The following is a 24,503-nucleotide window of genomic DNA, read 5'->3' on the forward strand; positions in this document are numbered from 1 at the left end:
TACCAGCTGCTCCAAGAAGCAGTAGTTTTAAAGTATCTAGAAATTTTGTCTCTGTCTTTCGTCCTGAGGTGACATGTACCCAGTCAATATGGGGATAATTGAAATCCCCCACTACTATTAAGTTCTTTATTTTGATAGCATTTCATCGTCACAGTAAATTTATATGCAGTCTGCCCTTTTTGGTGGTCCAGGTATACTGAGAAGTGTGGTAGTCAAGGTATGGGCCCCCTCCCTGAGGGAGGCGTCTGTCACAATGGTGACTCTTGGTATGGGAGGGTTGAAAGAAGTTCTCACCATGACTTTGTTTGGGTTCGACCACCAAGCAAGGGAGGTGAGAACTCTGATGGGAACAGTCACCTTGGAGAGGATGTGGTCCCTGTTTGGCTGGTAAATCAAGTGGAGCCAGGCTTACAGACACAGCAAGTGGAGTCTGGCGAACAGCATCACATAGCTATATGCAGCCACGTGACCCAACAGCAAGAGACGCTGGTGCACCATAGTTCACGGTTTGCGGGTAATGCAGAAAATCAGGTTGCTCATCATGTGACATCTGCCTGAGGGAAGAAATGCTCTTGTAGAGACTGAGTCCAGTTGTGCTCCTATTTTGCCTGGAGGCTCAGGTGGGTGCTGGTAATAGTTTACTGTCCTTGTGGGTGACAAAACAGACTTTTCTTCATTTATACAAATGCCCAAGGTAGCAAGAAGTTGCCAAAGAGATCCTATCACTGACATGACTTCCTCATGAGATTGGCCTACCAGACGCCTGTTGTCCAGGTATGGGAACACCATGTAGCCCTGCCACTTTATCTGGGCTGCTACCATCCCCCAGTGTAAAAGGGATTCTGCCTCAAGATGAAAAAATCAATTTTCGTCCTCGAAGGGAAATTGGGAACAGAGTTTGTGATAAGGGAAGGAGAGAAACTCAATGGAGTATCCCCGATGGATAATCTCCAGGACCCAACTGTCTGGGGTGATCTTGTTCTAGCTGTGGGCAAAGAGAGTAAGGTGGCACCCATCTAAAGGCTACCTGGAAGGTAAATCCCCAGGGACTGCAAAATAGATCAAGTCCTTTAGTGACTGCAGGGACTCATCTGTCTTTCCACTGAAAAGGTTAGACTCATTAAAGGGGAGGTCCTGGATGGTGATTTGGACCTTTCTAGGAAACCTTGACAAGTGTAGCCATGAGTCCCTTCACAATACAAGTCCTGGATACTGTGTTTGCAGCATCCACCTCTGTGTGGAGGGCCACCTTTGCTACTAACTTCCCTTCATCTAGAAGGGACTGGAACTGGGTTGTCTATGGGAAGTTTATCTTTAAAGTCCGCAAGCCTGGCATAGGTATTAAAATCGTATTTAGCTACCAATGCTTGTAGTTAGTTATGCAAAATTACAGACATGTGGAGGAGAAGATCTTTCTTCCCAGGAGGTCCAGTCTCTTTGAGCCCTTATGTGCCAGGGTGGATTTCCATGACTGACTGTACCACCAAAGAACTGGGGGTAGGATGAGAAAACAAGAAGTCAGCTCCTTTGGCAGGAACAAAATAATGTAGCTCGATCTTTTTTGGTGTAGGGCCACAAGATGCTGGTGTGTACCATACCACTGTGGCTGGCTCTAATATAGAGTATAATTGGAAGGGCCACCTTACTCCATCCCTGTGGCTGCAAAATATCCAGGAGCTAGTGTGGAAGGATCTAAACCTCCACTATTGGGATCTGTAAATCGTTTGTGACCTTTTCTAAAAGCTCCTGGTACTGACAGTGGTCATTTGGCAGAAAAAGCAATGAAAGAATGACAGCATTGTCTGGGGATAATGAAGACAATGACCCTATTGGAATCGTTGGTACCAGTGGAACTGGTTCTGGCTCCTCCTCCTTGTACAGAGATGGAACTGGCTGGTGAGAAGGGGAGGAGCGGTGCAACTTCTGAAAGGGCTCCAGAGGCCTGCCATAAGGATCCCATAGGCCCCAATAAGTCCAGATGGCAGGATCCATCCATTGCAGTGGCTCCCAGGGGAATTGGTACCAGTAGTGCCTAGGAGGGTCATACCCGGAGAGATAGCAAGTACGCTCTCTCAACTGTCTGTTGGGGCTCCTGTGCCTGAGCAGAGATACTGTGCGGCTATCTCGTCTGACTCCTCTGATTACGAGGACTGTTCCATCGGTAGCAGGTTCCAGGTCGCTCCTGCCCAATAGTTGGAGATGGAACTGCTCCTGAGACATCAGTAAAGATTCCTCCTCTGGAGAAAGAACATCCCAGATCCTCTACCCAGATCCTGGTGTGGTTTTGCAAAGACTGTAACTTGCAATTTCCACTTACTGATATCCAGGCTGGGGGGACCATCCAATGTGAGAGGTGCCTGCTGGTGGAATCTCTCAGGCAGCAGGTGGGAGAGCTACAGGAGGAGGTGGCTAGGTTGAGGAGCATCCGTATCCATGAGCAATTCCTCGACAGTGTCCATGTGGAGACAGCTGAGGTAGCTGTCCCAGTACACAGGACTGCTGATACACCACTGGTGGAGGAGGAGATGGCTCAGGGTGGACACTGGCAGCTGGTTACTTCTGGCAGCAGGCAGTGCTCCACCCTTGCTCCGAACCCTCCTGCCGTGGTTATAGGTAACCGTTATGCTCTTCTTGATACAGGAAAGAAGGAATCACTCCCTACAGTAAAGGAGGAGGGGTACGAGGCTTCTAAGGCTGGAAAGTCTGCTGCCACCACTGCGAATAGGAAACGTAGGGTAGTGGTGGTCGGAGACTCTCTGCTGAGGGGGACGGAGGCACCCATCTGTCGCCCTGACATTTCATCTCGGGAGGTATGCTGCCTGCCGGGGGCCCGTATCCGAGACGTTACGGAGGCATTGTCGAGGATTATCCAGTCCTCTGACTACTACCCCATGCTACTCATCCATGTGGGCACAAATGATACTGCGCGGTGTGACACTGAGCGGATCAAGAGTGACTACAGGGCTCTGGGAGTACGGGTGAGGAGTTTGGAGCGCAGGTGGTATTCTCTTCAATTCTTCCTGTCAAAGGTAGGGGCCCGGGCAGAGACAGATGCATCATGGAGGTGAATGCCTGGCTGCGAAGATGGTGTCGCCAGGAGGGCTTTGGCTTCCTAGACCACGGGATGCTATTAGAGGAAGGACTGCTAGGCAGAGATGGCGTTCACCTTTCGAGGAGAGGAAAGACCCTATTTGGACACAGACTGGCTAACCTAGTGAGGAGGGCTTTAAACTAGGTTCGACGGGGACAGGTGAGCAAAGCCCACAGGTAAGTGGGGAACACGGAGACCGGGGAGATGGGTCGGAAACAAGAGGGAGTGTGGGCTATATTGGCAGAGAGAAAGGAGAGTCAGGACAAAACTGGGAGGAAAGATCAAACCAGTATCTTAGATGCCTATATACAAATGCGAGAAGTATGGGGAATAAGCAGGAAGAACTGGAAGTGCTAATAAATAAATACAACTATGACATTGTTGGCATCACTGAAACTTGGTGGGATAATACACATGATTGGAATGTTGGTGTGGATGGGTACAGCTTGCTCAGGAAGGATAGACAGGGGAAAAAGGGAGGAGGTGTTGCCTTATATATTAAAAATGTACACACTTGGACTGAGGTAGAGATGGACTTAGGAGACGGAAGTGTTGAGAGTCTCTGGGTTAGGCTTAAAGGGGCAAAAAACAAGGGAGATGTCATGCTAGGAGTCTACTACAGGCCACCTAACCAGGTGGAAGAGGTGGATGAGGCTTTTTTCAAGCAACTAACAAAATCATCCAAAGCCCAAGATTTGGTGGTGATGGGGGACTTCAACTATCCGGATATATGTTGGGAAAATAACACAGCGGGGAACAGACTATCCAACAAATTCTTGGACTGCATCGGAGACAACTTTTTATTTCAGAAGGTTGAAAAAGCTACTAGGGGGGAAGCTGTTCTAGACTTGATTTTAACAAATAGGGAGGAACTCGTTGAGAATGTGAAAGTAGAAGGCAGCCTGGGTGAAAGTGATCATGAAATCATAGAGTTTGCAATTCTAAGGAAGGGTAGAAGGGAGAACAGCAAAATAGAGACAATGGATTTCAGGAAGGCAGATTTTGGGAAGCTCACAGAGCTGATAGGTAAGGTCCCATGGGAATCAAGACTGAGGGGAAAAACAACTGAGGAGAGTTGGCAGTTTTTCAAAGGGACACTATTAAGGGCCCAAAAGCAAGCTATTCCGCTGGTTAGGAAAGATAGAAAATGTGGCAAAAGACCACCTTGGCTTAACCACGAGATCTTGCACGATCTAAAAAATAAAAAGGAGTCATATAAAAAATGGAAACTAGGACAGATTACAAAGGATGAATATAGGCAAACAACACAGGAATGCAGGGGCAAGATTAGAAAGGCAAAGGCACATAATGAGCTCAAACTAGCTACGGGAATAAAGGGAAACAAGAAGACTTTTTATCAATACATTAGAAGCAAGAGGAAGACCAAAGACAGGGTAGGCCCACTGCTTAGTGAAGAGGGAGAAACAGTAACAGGAAACTTGGAAATGGCAGAGATGCTTAATGACTTCTTTGTTTCGGTCTTCACCGAGAAGTCTGAAGGAATGCCTAACATAGTGAATACTAATGGGAAGGGGGTAGGTTTAGCGGATAAAATAAAAAAAGAACAAGTTAAAAATCACTTAGAAAAGTTAGATGACTGCAAGTCACCCGGGCCTGATGAAATGCATCCTAGAATACTCAAGGAGCTAATAGAGGAGGTATCTGAGCCTCTAGCTATTATCTTTGGAAAGTCATGGGAGACGGGAGAGATTCCAGAAGACTGGAAAAGGTCTTGAGAACATGACCTATGAAGGAAGGCTGAAAGAATTGGGTTTGTTTAGTTTGGAAAAGAGAAGACTGAGAGGGGACATGATAGCAGTTTTCAGGTATCTAAAAGGGTGTCATAAGGAGGAGGGAGAAAACTTGTTCACCTTAGCCTCTAAGGATAGAACCAGAAACAATGGGTTTAAACTGCAGCAAGGGAGGTCTAGGTTGGACATTAGGAAAAAGTTCCTAACTGTCAGGGTGGTTAAACACTGGAACAAATTGCCTAGTGAGGTTTTGGAATCTCCGTCTCTGGAGATATTTAAGAGTAGGTTAGATAAATGTCTATTAGGGATGGTCTAGGCAGTATTTGGTCCTGCCATGCGGGCAGGGGACTGGACTCGATGACCTCTCGAGGTCCCTTCCAGTCCTATAATCTATGAATCTATGAATCCCTCAAGAGAGGGGGGCCAGAAAAAAGAGTGGAGACTGTGAGTAGGGGAAGAGTATGTCCTCCGGTGTTACATAGGTCCCTGTATGGCTTGGGACCCAGGGAGTTCCAGCACATATGGCTGAAGGACCCGGCTCATTTGTGAAGCCGAACATTCTTTAGGTGAACAAGGCAGTGCCAATGAGGAGTCTGGACCCACACTCGTAGATGGAACCGGTGAGCATCTGTCCTTCCCTTTCAGAAGCAGTCACCGTCGGATCCCTCTTTTTGCATGCCTTGCCCTCCAACCTGGGGATCTTTTGCAGAGCCACTTCCATGGGTTCCAGATGTGATGTCTCACCCAGCTTGGCCTGGCCTGGGGAGGAAACACATTTCCTATAGACAGTCGTCTGTGAGGATCTGTCCTTGCACCCATGAGAGTGCCCTCTATTTTCATAGAAAGCCCTGGAGGAAAAGTCCTTGGGCTTTAGAGTTAACTGTTCCGCTCCAAGCCAAGTACTTGGAGGGGCACTGCTGGTCGGTGGAGGACAATTTACAGGCAGCTCTGCCGGGCCTGGATCAGAGCGGGGCCTCATAGCCTCCTCCATCAGGAACTTCAGTCGGGGCTCCTAGGCCTCTTGAGTTCTGGGTGGAAAGGATCAGCAGATATTGCACTAGCAGAGATATGTACTTCTCCCAGACAGCACAGGCACCGTTGATAATCGTTGCTGATGGAGAAAGACAAGGGCAGGAAATGCAATTCTTGAAGCTCAGGTCTCTGACATAGTCCTGGAACTGGAGATTTCCCCCAACTGGGGATGAGGGAACTACTCTATGCTAACCATAGACTATACTAACTACAAACTAGTTAAGAGTCTCTAACTGATCACCATATTTAGGGTCAGGAAGGAATCTTCCCCGAGATCAGATTGGCAGAGACCCTGTAGAGTTTTCGCCTTCCTCTGCAGCATGGGGCATGGGTCACTTACAGTTTCAACTAGTGTAAACGGTGAATTCTCTGTAACTTGAAGTCTTTAAATCATGATTTGAGTACTTCAGTAACTCAGCAAGAGGTTAGGGGTCTATTACAGGAGTGGGTGGACAAGGTCCTGAGGCCTGCAATGTGTAGGAGGTCAGACTAAATGATCATGATGGTCCCTTCTCACCTTAAAGTCTATGAATCTATAAGTTAAAATAGACAAACTACTTACAAGTATTTTATGTTACAGTTTATACATGGAGTGAAGGACACAATTCTGACTTTGCAACAGCAATCAGTCTTCAACAAGTTAAAGACTCAGACATTTCCAGATATCTATTCTCTGCTTTCAAACCTAGGAGACATTTCTATAAAAAATATTTTGTGGAAAGAAAATCTGAGCACATTCTTGTTGAAAAACGCTTGAACTATATGGTTATGGTCCCCTCCGTTAAAAAAAAAATCAAATGGAGTGGGCTTCCAATATTCCTTTTTTTTTTTTAAATCACTCTAGTTCTAGATTAATAAAAATAATAATTCTGGATAAATATAGTGAAACCTGCACCAAGGTTTTCAAATAGTTTGTCTATTTAATAGTACCACAGGTGACTATTTTTTCTGATCTCTGATGTTCTCTTGCGGCAGGCTTTATTGCACAAGAAAAAAAAATCCATAAGGACTCACTCTTTTTTTATTGGTTTAATGTTAAGAGGAATGAGTGTAGGGTTGGGAATGAGGAACTCCAAATTCTAATCAGAGTTCTGCCACTTGCTTGCTGTGTGACTTTGACCAAGTCAATTAATATTTTATTCTATATGCCCATCTCTAAAATGGGAATAACATTTACATACCTACTTTATAGAGGTGCTGTGATGATTAGTTAATGATTGCACAGTACTTTGAGCACATAAAATGTGCTCTAAGTTTTAGATATCAGTATCTGCTAAATATGTGGATGTTCTTTCAAATGGTACCCTTTAAAATACCATACAAAACTCATTGCAAAGATTAGTAGGAACCTAATGGAATGAATCCTTGTTTTAATTGGGTAAAAGTTAGTGTTCTATCTTTCGGAAATATCCAAGTCTGTCCCCATAGTGAAAGTAGTTAATTAGTAGTAAATGCTTGCTATGGTGAAGGTGGTCAGGAACTTCGGAGGAAGGGATCGGGATCTGATACAAATCAAGATGCTAAGGAAAAGAGGACACGAGAACAGCAAAACAAGACACCGGACTTCAGAAAGGTAGATTGCAACAACTCAGAGAAATAGTAGGCAACGTTCCATGAAAGGACCAATTAGGAAGTACAGGAGTTGAAGGGGGCTAGCAGTTCCTAAAAGATGCAATACTAGAGGCTCAACATCATGCTATTCCAATGCAGAGGAAAGATAAGAGCTACAGGAGGCCAATGTGGTTGCACAAGAACCTTTTTAGCTATCTAAAAACCAAAATGGATACATACAGGGAATGGAAAGAGGGCCAAATCATCAAGGAAATTAAGTATATGTAGGAATAGCGCAAGTATGTATAGACAAAATCAGGAAAGCAAAGGCAAAGAATGAGTTATAGCTGGCAAGAAATGTTAGAGACAACAAGAACGGGTTCTTCAAATAAGTCAGACATAAAAGAAAGATCAGGGATGGTGTGGGTCTGTTGCTCAATGGAGAAGGTAATTTGTTAACCGAAGATGATAGGAAGTCAGAGCTGCTCAATGCCTACTTTACTTCAGTCTTCTTGCAAAAAACAACTCGTGACTGGACAACTAGTCAAATTACTACAGACAAGAAAGGGGAAGGGATGCAGATTAGGATAAGTAAAGAACATGTCAGATCTTCTGACCAATTTGAATGAATTCAAGTCAGCAGGGCCTGATGCTATTCTCCCCAGGGTACTGAAGGAATTAGCTGAGGAAACTCATGGATGACAGGACTGGTCCTGGAAGACTGGAGAAGGGGTAACATAGTGTCTATCTTTAAAGAGGGGAAAAAGAAGGAGTCAAGAAACTGTAGACCAGTCAGCCTGATCTTGATACCTGGGAATCTACTAGAGCAATGTATAAAACATTCAATTTGTGAATACCTGGAAGATGAAGGGGTAATCATTAGCAGCCAGCATGGATTTACTAAGAACAAATCATGCCAAACCAGCTTGATTTCCTTCTTTGATAACTGGTTTGGTGGATAGGGGGAATGTGATGGACATAAAATATCTGGACTTCAGCAAGGCTTTTGAGACAGTCCCACATGGCATTCTGATAAGTAAGCTGGAGAAATGCAGGCTCAGCAGAACTACCATTAAGTGGCTACATAACTGGTTAAACAACTGCAAACAAAGAGTAACTATTAATGGAATGATGTCAGATTGTAGGGAGGTCTCAAGTGAGGTTCCACAGGGATCTGTTCTGGGTGTGGTGTTGTTTAACATCTTTATTAATTACCTGGATGTAGGAATAGAGCATACTGATCAAGTTTGTAGATGACAAAGCTAGGAGGGCTTGCCAACACTTTGGAGGATAGAGCTAAAATTCAGAGGGATCTTGATAAATTGGAGAATTGGGCAATAGACAAAATTAAATTCAGCATAGACGAATGTAAGGTGCTACGCATAGGGAAGGAAAACCAAATGCAGAATGGGGGATAACTGGCTTTGCAGCAGCACTGCTGTGAAGGATTTGGGAGTTGTGGTGGATCACAACCTCAACATGATTCAGCAATGTGACGCTACTGCAAAAAAAGTGAATGCATGTTTAGGTTGCATTAACAGAGGCATAACATGCAAGTCACGGGAGGTGATAGTACCACTCTACTCAGCGTTGGTTAGGTCTCCGCTGGAGTGCTGTGTCCAATTTTGTTCAAAGTATAGAATGGATGTTTGTAGATAAACTGGAAAGGATCCAGAGGCGAGCAACAAAGATGATTAAAGGGACAGAATGCAAGCCATATGAGCAAAGGCTGAAGGAACTGGGTATGTTAATTTGGAAAAGAGGAGATTAAGGGGAGACATGATAGCCATCTTCAAATACTTGAAAAGCTTCCATAAAAAGATGGAGAAAACTTGTTCTCTCTTGCCACAGAAGGAGACAATGGGTTTAAACTATAGCATAGCAAATTAGATTAAATCTCAGGAAAAACAGTAGGACAATAGAACAGACTGCTTAGGGAGGTAGTGGAAGTTCCTTCACTGCAGCTTTTAAAAAGGAGGCTAGATAGACATCTGTCTTGGATGATTTAGACAACAAATCCTGCTTCTTGCCAAAGGGTTAAGACTAGATGACCCTTGTGGTCCCTTTTAACCCTATAATTCTATAAATTTTCTTCAAACATAATACCTATTTGTACTTTGGAAGGATTTTTAAGTGCAAAATAAACAATAAGTGTTAAAACATGTGGCTTGGAATGCTCACTCCTCCTTCTAGTTGTCAAAGGCTAGAGGAACTGGAAATAAGACTGCAGTAATTGTTAGCTGCAAAGTGGCAGCAAAAGGGCTTTCTTCATAGCCCTCATGACACTGCTATTCTTGTCCTAAGAGAAAATGCAAAAATACCAAACTAACTACTGCATATAGATGGTAAGCAGGCAGAACACAGACTGAGGTCCCAGTGCAATGAGAAAAATCAAAAATGTTCTAAGAACCTACATAACTATTGCTTGCTACTGTCTAGACCAGTGGTTTTCAAACTTTTTTCCTGGGGACCCAGTTGAAGAAAATTGTTGTGTCCACAACCCAACGGAGCTGAGGATGAGGGGTTTGGGGTGTGGGAGGGGCTAAGGGCTGGTGCAGAGAGTTGGGGTGCGGGGGTGAGGGCTGCAGGGTGGGGCCGTGAATGAGGGGTTCAGGGTGTGGGAGGGGGCTCTGGACTGGGGCAGGGAGTTGGGGTGCAGGAGGGGGTCAGGGCTCTGGGCTGGGGGTGCAGGCTCTGGGGTGGGGCCAGGGATGAGGGGCTTGGGGTGCAGGAGGGGGTTCTGGGTTTCAGGGGGCTCAGGGCTGGGGCAGGGGACTGAGGCGTGGAGTTGTGGTGTGAACTTACCTCCGGAGGCTCCCGGTCAATGGCACAGCCGGGGTGCAGAGGCAGGCTTCCCGCCTGCCCTGGCACCGTGGACTGCACTGCGCCTGAAGTGGCCAGCAGCAGGTCCGACTCCTAGACGGAGGTGCGCAAGTGGCTCTGTGCAGCTGTCGCCCACAGGCATGCGCCCCCCCACCCCAGCGGAGTGGTGCTCGGGGCGGGGGCAGCACACAGAGCCCCATGACTCCCCTGCCTAGAAGCCGGGCCCGCTGCTGGCCGCTTCCGGGGCGCAGCACATTGTCGGAACAGGTAGGCACGATCCTGCCTTAGCTGGGCAGCACCGCCGACAGGACTTTTAACATCCTGGTCAGTGGTGCTGACTAGACCGATCCAGTGCCTTACATGCCGTGACCGAGTACTGGGTCGTGACCTGAACTTTGAAAAACACTGATCTAGACAAGCGAAGAAATAGAAAAGGCCTTTCATTCCAAACCAGTGAATTTTCATTACATTTAGTGTATTTCAGTGCTCATTCAAAGTGCAAAATTAAGAGACTTAAAAAGTGACAACCTATAATTACCCAAACATGTCAACATACACAGTGACAGTGAAAGCTTACCCACTCTACCCTGTCAGTGTGCCTTGACCCTGGCCTGGAGGGACTACCTTTTGCTGATGGAGGATAATCCAGTTTCCATACCCATTTAGACTATGCCATTTATCCTGATTATCAACATGGATGCCAGTTAGTGCCAATTATGATGGTGGGTTTAAATGAGGTGAAAACCTGTTTATTACAACATAAAAAACATTCATTTTATACATACTAATCATCAGCTATAAGTAATTGCCACTTCCCACCATGATTGGATTCACACCAGCTCTAGAAACGGTTGATTCACACTAGAAACAGTTGAAAAAGTTCTTTAGCATGTCACCACTCAATCAATATCAACCATCCAATTTCTCCTGTTACCAAAACTGGTGGATTGGAGGATGCAGGTTTTTTTTTTTTTTTTAAATCTCTTTCAAGCTTTATCTGAATTTTACAAGTTCTATTTTTTCAACGTGTATATGAATCTATTTAAGAAATGGGAATGCTTACCTGAACAAGAAAAATGATGAGAAAATAAAAGTTAGCTATCCTTCTGAACTGCTCAAACAAGTTCTTCGGTACAAAGTTCCAAAATGTGTACTAAAAAAAAAAAAAAAAAAAAATGTAAAGAGCATTTAAGTATTTATGATGATAATGCTGTTTTCTCTAACATTGCATGCCCTGGCTACATCACTAACAGCACCAAAATATATACAAGTAGTTTTAAGAATCAAACAAGCTTAAAATTCACAAACTAAGTTTAAATATTAAATGCAAATTAGAAGCAATTTTTGTTAATTTATTTAGGCAAATATACTTATATGCAATTGGCATTCATGCATTCTTCAAATCATTCAGTTAATAACTGAAATTCTATCTAACATGGCTACCTGAAGCAGAAGTCTAGCACTCCACAGTTTCATTCAGAAATATTTGACCTCTGGACATCTTGGTACTATGGACTAAAATAAGTTTTTATGGCAATGATACCCAGATATTTAGTTAAGGTATATTTAGTTGAAAGCCACTGAAAAACATTTAAAATATTAAAACAATTGCTTCTAATGCTGTATTTAATTAATCTCCATTTTGTTTTTTCATTTATGCTAAACCTGCTTTGACAGCAAGTCGGGCACAAAACCAAAAGGTATCAGCCCCCTTTATGTTCTTTCGTTTTGCTACACATGCATCCCTCAGAACAATCAAGAGCACCAACAGTTTATGGTTGTAAAACCTTTATTTAACAGTGTTATATATAGCAAAACTGTAATGAATATAATGTGACACACAAATTACAGAATATGAAAATGCAAATAAAGACTATATAAAAACTTATAATTTTCTCTTGGAGATCCAGTGTGGCGAGAAGTGGAGGCAAAAGAGGGAATGATTTGAGGAGGGAGTCAAAAGCAGCAAAAAATGTCTGTGACTGTACACGTGGAATTCAATTAAGTTGGAGAAGTAGAGCCATTTATCTAAGAGGATGGCAGAACTAATTGGTAATTAAGTCAGTCAGCCTGGTCATGAGATTTCTGCCAGAGATGCTCTTCAGCACAAAAGCTGGCACATAGGAGCAGATGTCAGCAGAGAAGACAACATCAACCCTGGTGAATTGGAAGTCACAAAATGGCCGAGTGATAGGGTGTAGACGAGGAGGGAAGAGGTTGATGGGTGATGCTGAAAAGGAGACCAGCTGGTAGCTGGATTGGATAGAGGGAACTCAGCAACAGAAAGAGCAGTGCTTGGTGAAGATCAAGTCAAGTGAATGGCCATCTTGGGGAGTGGGAATGTGGAAACAGGACTGCAGGTCAAGTGAAGATGTGATGGTAAGGAAATGTTCAGGTAAGGGGTTGGATAGGTCATCTACATGGGGACAAAATCACAAAGGGTGAATGTGGGAGATTGTAAGGAAAGTGAGAGAGAGAGAGAGAAGTCGAAATCAGAGAGGCAGGCTGATGGGGAGGAGTTGGGTGAATGGTAGACGGCAACATGAAGGGGAACAAGAGTCGGATGCAGTGCTGTTCAAAAGAAAATGTGTGGGAAGGGAGGAGGGAGAGGTTGGAAATTGCAGAAATGGGAGGAGAGAAGCCCGACACCCCCACTATTGTCTGATCCAGCCAGGAGAGGCCTTCATAAAAGAGGACAGCTGCAGTGGCAATGTCAGATGAAGGGATCCAAGAGCTGGAGGGAGGGAGATATGAGGATGCTGTGTACAGCTGAGATCTTTTTAGAGATCGAGTGGGGGTTCCACAGACAGCAAGAGAAAAGGAAGGGGGAGATGGGTAATAGGTGGATGGGCGTGAGGTTAGAAATGGTGGCACAAGAGGGAAAAAGATGGTGGAGAGGATTTGTGTGGAGGGAAGGCCAAGGTTGGGAAAATGTCACAAGAGGTGAGGAGGCAAAGGAGAATGTGGATGTGGGATCTGAGATCTGGATTTGTATTGATGGGAGAATGAGGAAGATGGGGATGGAGAAGGGAAGAAAAGCAAGGAGAGCTGGTGGAAACTTTATAAGGGTGAGGGTAACATGTACTGGGAAATGGAGCCAGTGGGGAAGAGGAGTAAGGGGGAAAAGTATGGCAGGTTGCAATGATGCAGAAGAGGGGTGCAGCAAGAGCCCTGGGTAATTGGAAGATAACACCCTTTTTGTAATCTTGTCTATCTTGTTTTGAAATTGTCAGATGAAAGAGCTACAATTACAGGTATATTAGATTATCTGGGATTCTAATTTTCTGTTTAAAATTAAATAATAGAAAAAAAACTGATTGAGAAATAAAACCAGAGTGACACGTTTCCAACTAAGTTCAAGTCCTGTTCATACTTTTGAGTTAAACTCAGCCTGCATTGCTTTGCTTTTTGTGCTTTCAGCAGCACACTTGATTGCACATAGCAACACAATGGTAAGTGGTAGTTCTTTTATGTGTTTACACTCAGAATGGGAATGTAGATTGCAAAAATAATTGAGACTTCAAAAAAGCTTATGTTTTTATTTCATTGCTAACAAAACACCAATTTCTAATCAAATCTGTGAAATCACAATTCAAATAAACCTATAAAAATTTCTAATCTGTTACAAGGCTTTAATGTAGCTACAAACACAGAAAATGAATAAAAATAAAAACTGAAAATCAAAGTCTACTGCAAGTAAGTGTAATGTGAAGTTAAAATTCCAGTTAAGGACAAAGACTAATGAAAATAGAGGAGAAAGTCACTGCTTGAAAAGAAGCTACTAATGCCAGTTCTGGGGATAATAGTTATAACCTGCTGAGGATTGAAAGTGATGAGGAGGCAGCGATGGGGGCATTCAGTTAGATTAATAAAATGATGATATATCCGAGACTGTGGGGAGAATATAAATCTTTCTCCACCTTTGCAGTTCTTATCTTTAGTCTTTTCATCTCTTAGGTGATATTTTTAAAGAGAGGAGAGCAAGAAGATTTATTACCAACCCTTTAGCAACACTTAAAGAGGAGGGATTGCTAAAGAGAGGTTCTTTGGATTCCTGATCCCTGTTGTTGTCATCATCTTTGGTCACTGTTGCTCTACAAGTGGCAAAATCTGCAGCTAAGTCATATATTCCGAAATATAGTCTCAGATAGGCCACCTGAAGGTTTACTTGAAACTCTATTTTCTACTATTTAAGCACTAAAACCTGCATGTGACCCGTCAGTTACATTAAATTTGGAGATGATGGTTTGTGGAAAGAGACAGATTTAAGTAATTCTACACTTTCATTGTTAAATTAGACGAACAGGAAAAAGTTATCCTTTTCAGATCTTATAGTCATCACTTCCTAATAAATCACTGTCTCTGCAGATTTATACAATTCTTCTCCAGTCCTTAGTTGTTATTGCATTCTCATACGTAAGATAGCTATGGCTGATTGGGGAACGTAACAGAAATACTCAGTTTCAAAATAAGAGAATCTATTTACTTCCAAGTATTACCAAAGCAAATCAGACAAGGAGGAGAAAAAATTACTTACACTACAAATGTAATGTGTCTGGAATAAACAAATTTTTTTTCATTCCATCAAAATAAAAAATTAATTATAGAAGGAAAATATACATTTTTTGATCTCCATTTTAACATATAGGGCTTTTTGATAGCACTAAACCGCCCCTAAAGACAGTTTATCAAGTCAAAATTCAACAGCTTATAGAATGACTTTTCTTCTGTAAGCGATTTTGAGTAATAATGTAAGTTGGAAGCATATTACTTTCAGTCTAGATACTTTATATGTCAGAATGGGAAAGCCAATTCAAGTAGTTTAAATAAACAGACAAAAATATGAATTTTAGTCCTTTCCCCAAGGGTTTGAGATTGAGAGATGTTCTGGATAAGATGACACCTTCCACTTTACAACCTCAGCACATCATCTCTCCAATCCCATATAGGCCTCTCCCTATTTTTCTACAATTTAACAGGTCTCAGGCGCCTCAAATATTATATATGCTTTTGCTTGAGCCAGATTTTTTTTATTTGTTATATTTTTAGAATAAAAGGGAACAGCATAATCGATTAGGAACCCTAGTGACTGAGGTAGCTCAGTTAGTATATACATTAATCCTTTAAATGCTTCCAAATATATCTATCCTTGATGAACTATGCACTGACACATTCCAGCTCAGGTGTAAATATACTGTTTCCATGGCTAAATTTTTTTTTTTTTTTTTTTAATAAATACATGCAGCACAGACACCGCTTCAAAATCATCAGAATCCTTGCAAGAGCTACTCCTGGTGGAATTCTGCACCAACAAATAAAAAATTATGCGCAAAATATTTTAAAATTCTGCAAATTTTAAAATTCTGAAAAATTCTGCATATTTTATTTGTCAAAAACAACAGTATATAATTACGCTAGTTTCAATTATTTTGGTAATTCATTTCAAAATACTCATCACCAAGTATGTCTGTAACAACACAGACACACACAAAAATTCCCCTAGTAGTAGAGTGTTAAAGAAACTCCCACAACAATCCAGTTCCTGTTTCTCGACCCTCTCTCCCACCCAGAGCACAGCTGTGCCGCCCCCCCCCCAGCCCAGACACCTGCTCCCCTCCCCCACAGAGCTAGGGTTGCCAACAGCCCCATGGCACATGGGCGTCCAGGGAGGCTCCGCGCACTGCCCTCAGGCCCGCAAGCGCCACCCACACAGTTCCCATTGGTCACGGTTCCCGGCCAACGGGAGCTGCAGAGATGGCAATCGAAGCGGGGGCAGCATGCAGAACCTGCCTGGCCGCCCACGCGCCTAGGGGCTGCAAGGACCTTGCGGTCGCACGGAGCTAGGGCAGGCAGGAAGCCTGCCTTAGCCCGGGACCCCCGCTGCGCCACTGACCCGACTTCCAATGGCCCGGTTGGCAGTGCTGACCGGAGCCACCAGGGTTCCTTTTTGACCAGGTGTTCCTGTCAAAAACTGGACACCTGGCAACCCTACCCAGAGCCCAGCTGCAGACCTGTCCCAGCCCAGATAACCGTACCCTCTACCCCCACCCAGCCGTGGACCCACACACGCACACACACACACACTCCCTCCCTCCCCCCCAGAGCCCAGGGATCCGGAGGGAGAAACAGCCTGATCCTGGGTCCCAGGCTCGTGTGAATTTTCCTGCATGCCACCTTCTTCCTTCAGGGCGTGCCGGGAACTGCAGCTCCCTGAACCCTTCGGCTCCCTGCCCCTTCCCCTGGGAGTGTCTTCTATTTGCGAGCTGGGCTCTGCCAGGTCCAGCAGCCACTAGTGGTGGCCAGCAGCTCTGCAGGCCATTTCTGGGGTGGGAGGAAGGAAATTCTGCCCTCACAACATTAATTCCTGTGCAAATTCTGCATTGCACAATTCCCCCAGGAGTAAACAACAACTCTCCCTGATATAACTGAACAAAAAAATGACCGAGAAACAAAAAGTAACTACGCAGCATTTATCAGGGGAGACAGAAAATAAAACTGAATGGAGCCTAGTTCTGGAGGGTAGTCTTCCTTGTTCATACCAGAATAATGTCCTTCACTCCTGTGTCAGGCCTTGGTAGTCATTAACCCCTTTCTCCCATTAAATACTGCATGACCTGGACAAAACAAAAAACTTCAAAACATTACTACACAAGGCACCAAAGGCGGGGATGTTCTTCAGAAACTTTTTTACACACAGTTAGGAATCCTTCCCTTCCTACTTCAACATTCCCTTTTTGCAATGCTCTTTGCTGAAACAGAATGTTCCTTTAGAACAGGGAACCACTCAGTACAGGATGCGTTTATAGATACCTACTTAACATACTACACTCCAGGTGCCTTTCCTTCCTGTTCTTTTCATACTTCTAAGAAGGAGGAAGAACTAATGTTTTGTTCAGGCAGCAATTTAGCAAGCGAGAGATACAGAGAAGATGATGATTGATGATGACTGGCCAGCCTTTGAATATATATTAGCTACTTGGTTAGGAGCTGGTCCATACAGCAACACAGTTGACTGTGATCCCATCCACACACGATGGCACTTAACCCTATCACACTGTTTCCTAACTAAAATTCCAGATGCCACCATTAATTCATATCAATTTTATCCACATACTGTAAACAACCATAAGGCTCCAAAGACAAAAGCAGTCGCCATGATCTAATCCAGAGAAGGAATTGTAGGAAGGTTGAGTCAAAGGGATGAGAAATTTAAGAATGGCCTTTAACATCGTAAGATCTACATCCTCCGCATCCTCACCCACATTACAGTGCTTTATTATTCACTACATCTTCTGGCTTGTGCTGGGCTATATTTGCTGTAGGGAAGCCTGATGCTAACAGGTCTGAATACTTATCTGTATGGATATCTATAGCAGATGTTCTCACTGACTCATTGCAAGCATTAAAACCTTAATAATTAATGCTTGACTGTTTCTTTAAGTTCTAATATTAATGCCTCACCGCAAGGCAAGAACTCATAGAACCTTTGTTCGAGGTTTCTAATTCAGTGTTAGGCAAGGTAAAGTGACTAATAACTCTTACCAAGGGAATCCCAGTGGCTGGATTGTGGTCTGCAGAAATGGAGGCTGGCAACCTTTATTCCAGTCTTGGTTTTTTTGTCATTTCAGCCTCCACCACCCAATTGCCCAAAGGAATGATAGGCAAAATAAAAGGGCAGACATCTCTAGTTGTCAAGTGGCTCAGCTTTGATTTTTCAAATACTGCCAAGTAGAAATGAGGGAAAGAACATCCCTCCTTTACCAGATCAGAAGGTACTAACAACAGTCTGGATGAATACCAAGTTTTAGAAAAGCAATTATGTATGCCTTAATTTCTCCACATTTAACAGATGCCTGAAACAAAACTAGCAAAGCTCTGATCACTGGGAACATTTGTTTTTTTGGTGCGTTGAAGGTAGGAAGAATTAGGAGGAAGGATGTAATCTTAATTTAAAGCTTTCCAGAAATACAAAGGACATCTAATGAGACTTCAAAATTCTCAAGTGATACAAGCTGTTCAGCCAATTACAAGCCCCTTGGACTGCAGGAAAGGGAAGAGTTCCCCCACCTCGGCTGAGACTGTGTTGAAGAACTTGGAGAACTGCATATAATCAAGGCAAACTTCAACGCTTATTGCACGAAATTATGAAAACAAATGGTTCCTCAGCTTCAGGAGTCAATATCAACACCTTCTATCTCAAGTGTTCCAAATGAGCTTGGCATTAATGTCATATCTAAACAATTCAATGGAGGTGAACAAAACAGTTTATGAGGACAAGCTCCTTCCACGACTCATGCCTTCTGACTACCACAGACTTTCAGGATATTTTAGGAATACCTCACAAAATCTTTTTCCTCCTCTCTGAGGCATCAATAGCTCAAAGGGACGTCTACTAATGGCTCATTCACACTGAACAATCACAGTCAGCCCTGAGCCGAAACAATACAGTGATTGTGGTTAGCAGTAAGGGATCTCTTATAGCTTCATTCAAGGTTCAAACAAAACAAAAAAACTTTAGTGGACAAGCATTAAAATTGAGAGTATTAAATAAAAATTGATCACTATAAACAAAAAGTGATATGTCCATTCCTCCGCTTCAGAGAATTTCTAGCAACTTTTCTCAGTAGACTTCATAAAACATTATTTGTGACAGTTTTATTGCCTTTCCCTGTATATTCTCTGAAGGCAATAACCATAGGCAGATGTTTGGATGGGGGAGTACTAGCTCTAGTTAATCACTTGATACCATCTCAAGGGAGGAAAGGCTTAACTGAATGTTTTAAAACATTTCTGCAAAGTACCTAAACATTACGAGTATAAGCCTTCCACGTAACTTGAAAAAAAATAGATTTTAAATTACAATTGAAATTTGCGTATATTGCGCATATTTTGCAGAAACTGTTGTGTGTGTTTGGAGCACTACGCAAGGGATCGTAAAATCAGTTTGCATTTAATACAGTACAATTTCAATCATAGAAGTGTTTCTCCAGGTTGTAATAACAGTCTTCCTCTGTAATTCTGGCACACTCCTACAGTGCTGTGCTGCTCTTGCATCCTGTCGCAGTGCTTCTGTATGTATAGGATTACTCCTGACAGAATTCTGCACCGATGCAGGGGCGCAGAATTCATATGGCCTGCATATTTCTGTGGCCCCCATGCAGAAAAATGCAAAAGAAATCTGTGGAGGGGGGGCACATGTCTCTTCCCCAGCAGCCCAGGCAGCATGTCTGTTCCAGTGCGCCTGGAGCAGCTTCAGAGACTGCGGTGGGGAGGGGGGCTCGGCATGCATGCCTGCAGGGAGACGTTGATCACCGTCAGGGAGCAGGGCTGGCCAACAAGAGAGAGAGAGAGAGAGAGAGAGAGAGACTGACTCTGTCCCTCCCTCTAGATAGTGTGGCTCCAGGGGCGTGGAGGAGGGTAGGTCTTCTTGTTATGCAGGAGGAAGGCTCTGTCCCTGAGGCAGAAGTGTAGCAGTCTGCCTGCCTAGTAAAATGTAACTTCTTGAGAATTGAAAAAACACTTAATTAAATATTTGTATCATGTTACTGAAAATTGTTTGTTTTTAAGTTAAAGAAAATAGCTTTTGTAAAAAAAAATCGTTTTGCTAATGTTGCTGTTGATGGTTAATTGATCTCATTCTCTGAGGCAGAAATGTAGCAACCTGTCTGCACAGTAACATTGTTAATTATTCTATTGTTAGTTAACTGTTCCCATTCTCAGTCAATTCCCCCAGGAGCATAAAAACCTGTAGAAGTTTTATGGCCCCTACATGGCTAGAGTGATGTAAAACCTCATAAACGGCAGTAAGGGAATCAGCTAGGAAGATCTATGCACTTTCTCACTTTTTTCCTGTGCCAAAGTGGCACAATGGGGTGAGATTTTTACTTACCCATTTAAAAACAAAAAACAAAAACAAAAAACACTTTTGAGGGCAAATAAAACATTTACCAAGCAGTCAGTAAAATGTCAGGACGATAACAACCAGGCACTTCCCAAAGTACCCAGCTAGGTCCAGGACAATGATTAGCAAAACTGTCTGATTTTCATGTGTGAAAGTCTGAGCAATTTAAAACGACATTCTACTTTCCCCCACGCCCCGTTTGGTGTTCTGTAATGTAATTTGAATAAAAATTCAGGATTATAACTGGAATGCAGGGTATTAGTTACCAAATATTTGTAACTTAACTTTCATGTGTTTGGGAAATGCTGCATAGTTATTGTGACTTTTTTCTGTATTGTAGTTTAAATAACATACCAAAATAATTGAAATGGGTGTGATTATATTGCATTATTTTGACAAATAAAATTTTCAGAATTTTGCCAAATGTTTAATTTTTTAGCGCATTATATTTAATTTTTTGGCACATAATCCCCCCAGGAGTAATAGAATCCTTTTGATAACAGCTGATTCCTCAACTTCCCACAGCCCATTTGTCCAAGCAGCTACCACCCCATCCTCATCTTTTTCCAAATTTCTCCCACTTCACACAAATTTCTCCCTTCCCCAATCTTACTGGACTCTTCCTGGTGCCTCCTATAACTATTTATATATCCATTCACCCATGTGCCCAAGAATCTCCAGGCTGTTGTGCCACCCTCAACCTTGTGATCTCTCTAGCTAACCCTCTAATGGTAAACCTCTAGCCACATCCCTGAATTCTATCCACCACCATGGTGGATTCAATCTCTTTTTATTTATTAAAATTTTCAAATCATTTTTTTCTTATAACAAGCCAAACAAATGCTAGGTACCAACATCTAAAACAAGTATAACTATATATCAGAAAAGACCAAGATATTTAAACAATATTTGGATTCCTATGTATTAACAGCAATATTCCCAGCACATGGATTTTTATGACACAAACAAAAATGTAAAGAAAATGTTTACAATTTCTTATGTAAGGTTCCCATGTTGCCAAAATAGCAAATTACATTTTCTTTTTTTTTTAAACAAGATGTCTGCCTTCAGCAGCATAGCTCAAATGCCAGCTGCAATTATACAGTTTATATTCAATATACTTTATCCATAAAGAGAAAGTTGTTCTGTTTTCAGAACTTCTGAATTCATAAAATTACGCTTTTCAGAAATGGAACTTGTCAAATGAAGTTTTGTCAAAGTAGAAAGCAGGTTGCAACAGCTATAGTGAAGGTTGCATAACAATTTCCATTGCAATCCATAATTTTCTGACTTTCAACTTGTAGTCTCAGTTCTGCTTCGTCTCTGCTCAACTGAATTTTTTTGTATAGTTTGAGCAAAAATGGACTACTGTTTTGAAATGAGGGAAACAGTTTGGGGGAAAACAGACTATTTAAAACAAATCCTACTAGTTAATTTTGAATATCCTTATAATCTAAACAGCTAGGAGTTCTTACTTGCCAAGAAAATAATCTTCACAGAGAACACTGTTGCAGTTCACATCTTTATTCTGGAAGATGTATTTCAAATGCTCATCACTTGGACAAGTCAAAATCACATACTGAACATATGCAGTAGAGATTTTCTGCCAAATTTTTTAAGCCCACCTATAGAAGGGTGCACTGCCAATCTCGTAAATATGCATGCACAGTTAAATTAAGTACCCACTGAACTGCTCATTCTTAAATTTATGCGAACTAGCTAGGATACATTTTTCAAATGTTGGGGGAGACACACAAAAATGCTGCCCACAGCCAAAAGAAGTGTGTACAGACAGGGCTTGGAGGTTTAATCCCACCTCTTCCAATATTTTATGTCTCTGTGCTTCACAAATCTTCTTAGAAAGTCCTCATGCTAACAGTCAAAGAGGGACAACATCCACTGCTGCCATTTTTTTAGAAATCAGACATTAAGTGACTTGCTATATAGGAAGTTTGTGGCAGAACTGAACTCTGATCTTTAATGTGTTAGACTTGCGTCTTAGCCCCCAAACTGAAGTGTCTGAAGCAATTTGCTTGAGACCTCTAAACTTAGCTATGCTACAAATAAAACTGAGCTAATAATGCCTTGGCAATTGTGTAATGTGCTTTGCAAGAGACAAATAAAAATGTATGAATGTACAAATATCTTAGCCACATTTTAAAAAGGAAGTAACAAAGAACAGAGACTGTCTAGTCATCTAGAGGGCACAATGGTGATTGATAAACAGTTTTCATTATAAAACTTACCTTGTAGCTACCTTAGCTTCCCACCAAACTGGTTAGTTCCAAAAATGGCTCCAAACCAACATGGACAGCCGTCCAAATGTTTCTGAAAACCTTCCCCTGCCTCCTGCTTTATTCACAGAAGAACTCCTCTTCATAATAGGGAATGCACACAAAGCTGGAGTCAAGGAGTCCTGGGTTCCCTCCTCCTAAAGGACATTCATAACCCTTTTTTTAATCTTTAAGTGAGGCTTGAATAGGCATCCACTTGAAAAGTCTGGTTTTCAAAAGCTGCAATTTGTCCCAGAAAGAGTCCTCACTGAGGATCAGAACATGGCCTTGTTTCAGAAGAAAATTCATTTTATTTGACTAAGTTATGAAAGTCTGAAAACACCTACTGACCATGTGTAGTGCTGGCTTTTAGCGTAGGCTCATTAAGTGCGCTCCTAATACAGAATGAACTACACATGCATTCATCACTAGCTGCTCTCTTAGGTGCACACTTTTGAACACTGGCAACAAGTGACAATGGAATTAAGGAGAGGGTCATGATGAACACGCTGCGAGATGGGAGGGTCCCTGAACCTGGAAATCTACAAAGCAATGAAACAGCCCCACAGCCCAAAGCCTGTGAGCCCGAGTCAGCTGGCACAGGCCAGTCATGAGTGTCTAGTTGCTGTGTAGACATACCCTGCAACAATGATAGGGTAACTGCATGTATCCCCTCTGCATGGTCCACTCCAGGAGTTCCCAGTCAGGTCTCCAGCCACATCTGTCTCCGGGCAGGGACCCTTGTCCCACTTCCTTCTGACCCAGTGCCTTACACTGTGATAGCCTTAGCAAGCCAGTCTGCCTAAAGGCCAGAGCCTGTGCTTTTCTTTCTTGCCAAAGGCTATAAATAATGTATCACCAGAAATTACAAGTTACCTCATGGTACTTTATAAGCAAGCACATTTATTCTTAAAATAAAAGCATTACGGAGAAAAACTTAAATAAAAGTCCCTGTACACATGCTAAAAGCTCACTAGAGGTCACCCACCAACCATATGGGGCCCTAGGTAAGTCAAAGTCATTCCACACCTTCCACAAGGGTTGCCCCCCCCCCTTGGTCCTGTCTGTTTGCTGGATCAGAAGGAAGACACTGGGTCAGTTCAAGCTCATTCTTCTTTGCTAAAAGCCCTTTCTTTGTCCCCTAGTCTCTGGAAAACCCAATATGAATAGTATGTGCAAGCCACTCCAGGGGGGTGGTACCTCCCTAGACTTTTTCATTCTCAGTGATTCACCCTAATCACCTTCCACTGTTTTTAGGTTCCTGGAGGCACTGCGGTAATCTTCCCCCTTCTCCTCCCCCCCCCCCCATGTAGAGCACAATCATACATAAGCTATTCATAGATTTAAATACAATATGATCCCCAAAGATACTCCATGTAATTGTAATATCTGTCACAGTGACATCTTAAAATTATTTACTGAGAACAGAGACCTCTTTAGCTACAAGAAAAGATAGATATTCATTGTGACTTTGAAGTTCTGAGATGACTCACAAATAACTAGTATCTTCAAAAAACCCCCAAAACTATAATTTAGTTTTACTGCAGGATGCAATTGAGGACTCATTAGCAGAACAAGGATATTTGGAGGACTTTCAAACTACACTGTTACTAGCTTAGGCTACGTCTCCTAAGTTCAGCAGCTGTGTCAATATTTGGACAGTAATCCTTCAGGGAAAGCTGAGGTACTACAAGAAATGGTGGCAGTGGAGGTACAGTGATTCTACTCGAGGTAACATCTTTCAGCTGAGACAAACAGAAGTTGTGAGCACTTGTGGTCAATGAAGACAATTGCACATTTTACTGGTGCTCTTCTGTCCACCTCAATTCTCTTCAGAGTGTCACTATGAGAACAGATTTACTTAGCACAGGAAATGAAGTTGCTGTATACTACAATTTCAGCATTCCACCCCTGAAATGTTAATTGTACACTACGTAAGTGTAGAGTATATGTAATTTATTATATCCCCAAAAATGTTAAAAAGAACAATAAGGTTGTTAAAGTTGTGAAGTCAGACACTCTAATGTTCAGAAATGCCGGAACTGCCCATATAACCTTAGCTTGGTTTCCTTGTGCATATG

General features: G+C 42.6%; 1 protein-coding gene across 5 annotated transcripts in view; it reads right to left on the reverse strand.

Annotated features, from left to right (window-relative positions):
* ATP11A (ATPase phospholipid transporting 11A) overlaps window positions 1–24,503 on the reverse strand; it is a 239,391-nt gene that overhangs the window by 108,421 nt on the left and 106,467 nt on the right. For all 5 annotated transcript variants that reach the window (XM_034758138.1, XM_034758139.1, XM_034758140.1 and 2 more), the window contains exon 3: window positions 11,312–11,401. In XM_034758138.1, the coding sequence (XP_034614029.1) occupies window positions 11,312–11,401 (90 nt within the window). The remainder of the gene's footprint in view (window positions 1–11,311; window positions 11,402–24,503) is intronic.

The sequence above is a fragment of the Trachemys scripta genome, chromosome 1 (assembly GCF_013100865.1).
Source record: "Trachemys scripta elegans isolate TJP31775 chromosome 1, CAS_Tse_1.0, whole genome shotgun sequence".
Lineage (NCBI taxonomy): Eukaryota > Metazoa > Chordata > Testudines > Emydidae > Trachemys > Trachemys scripta.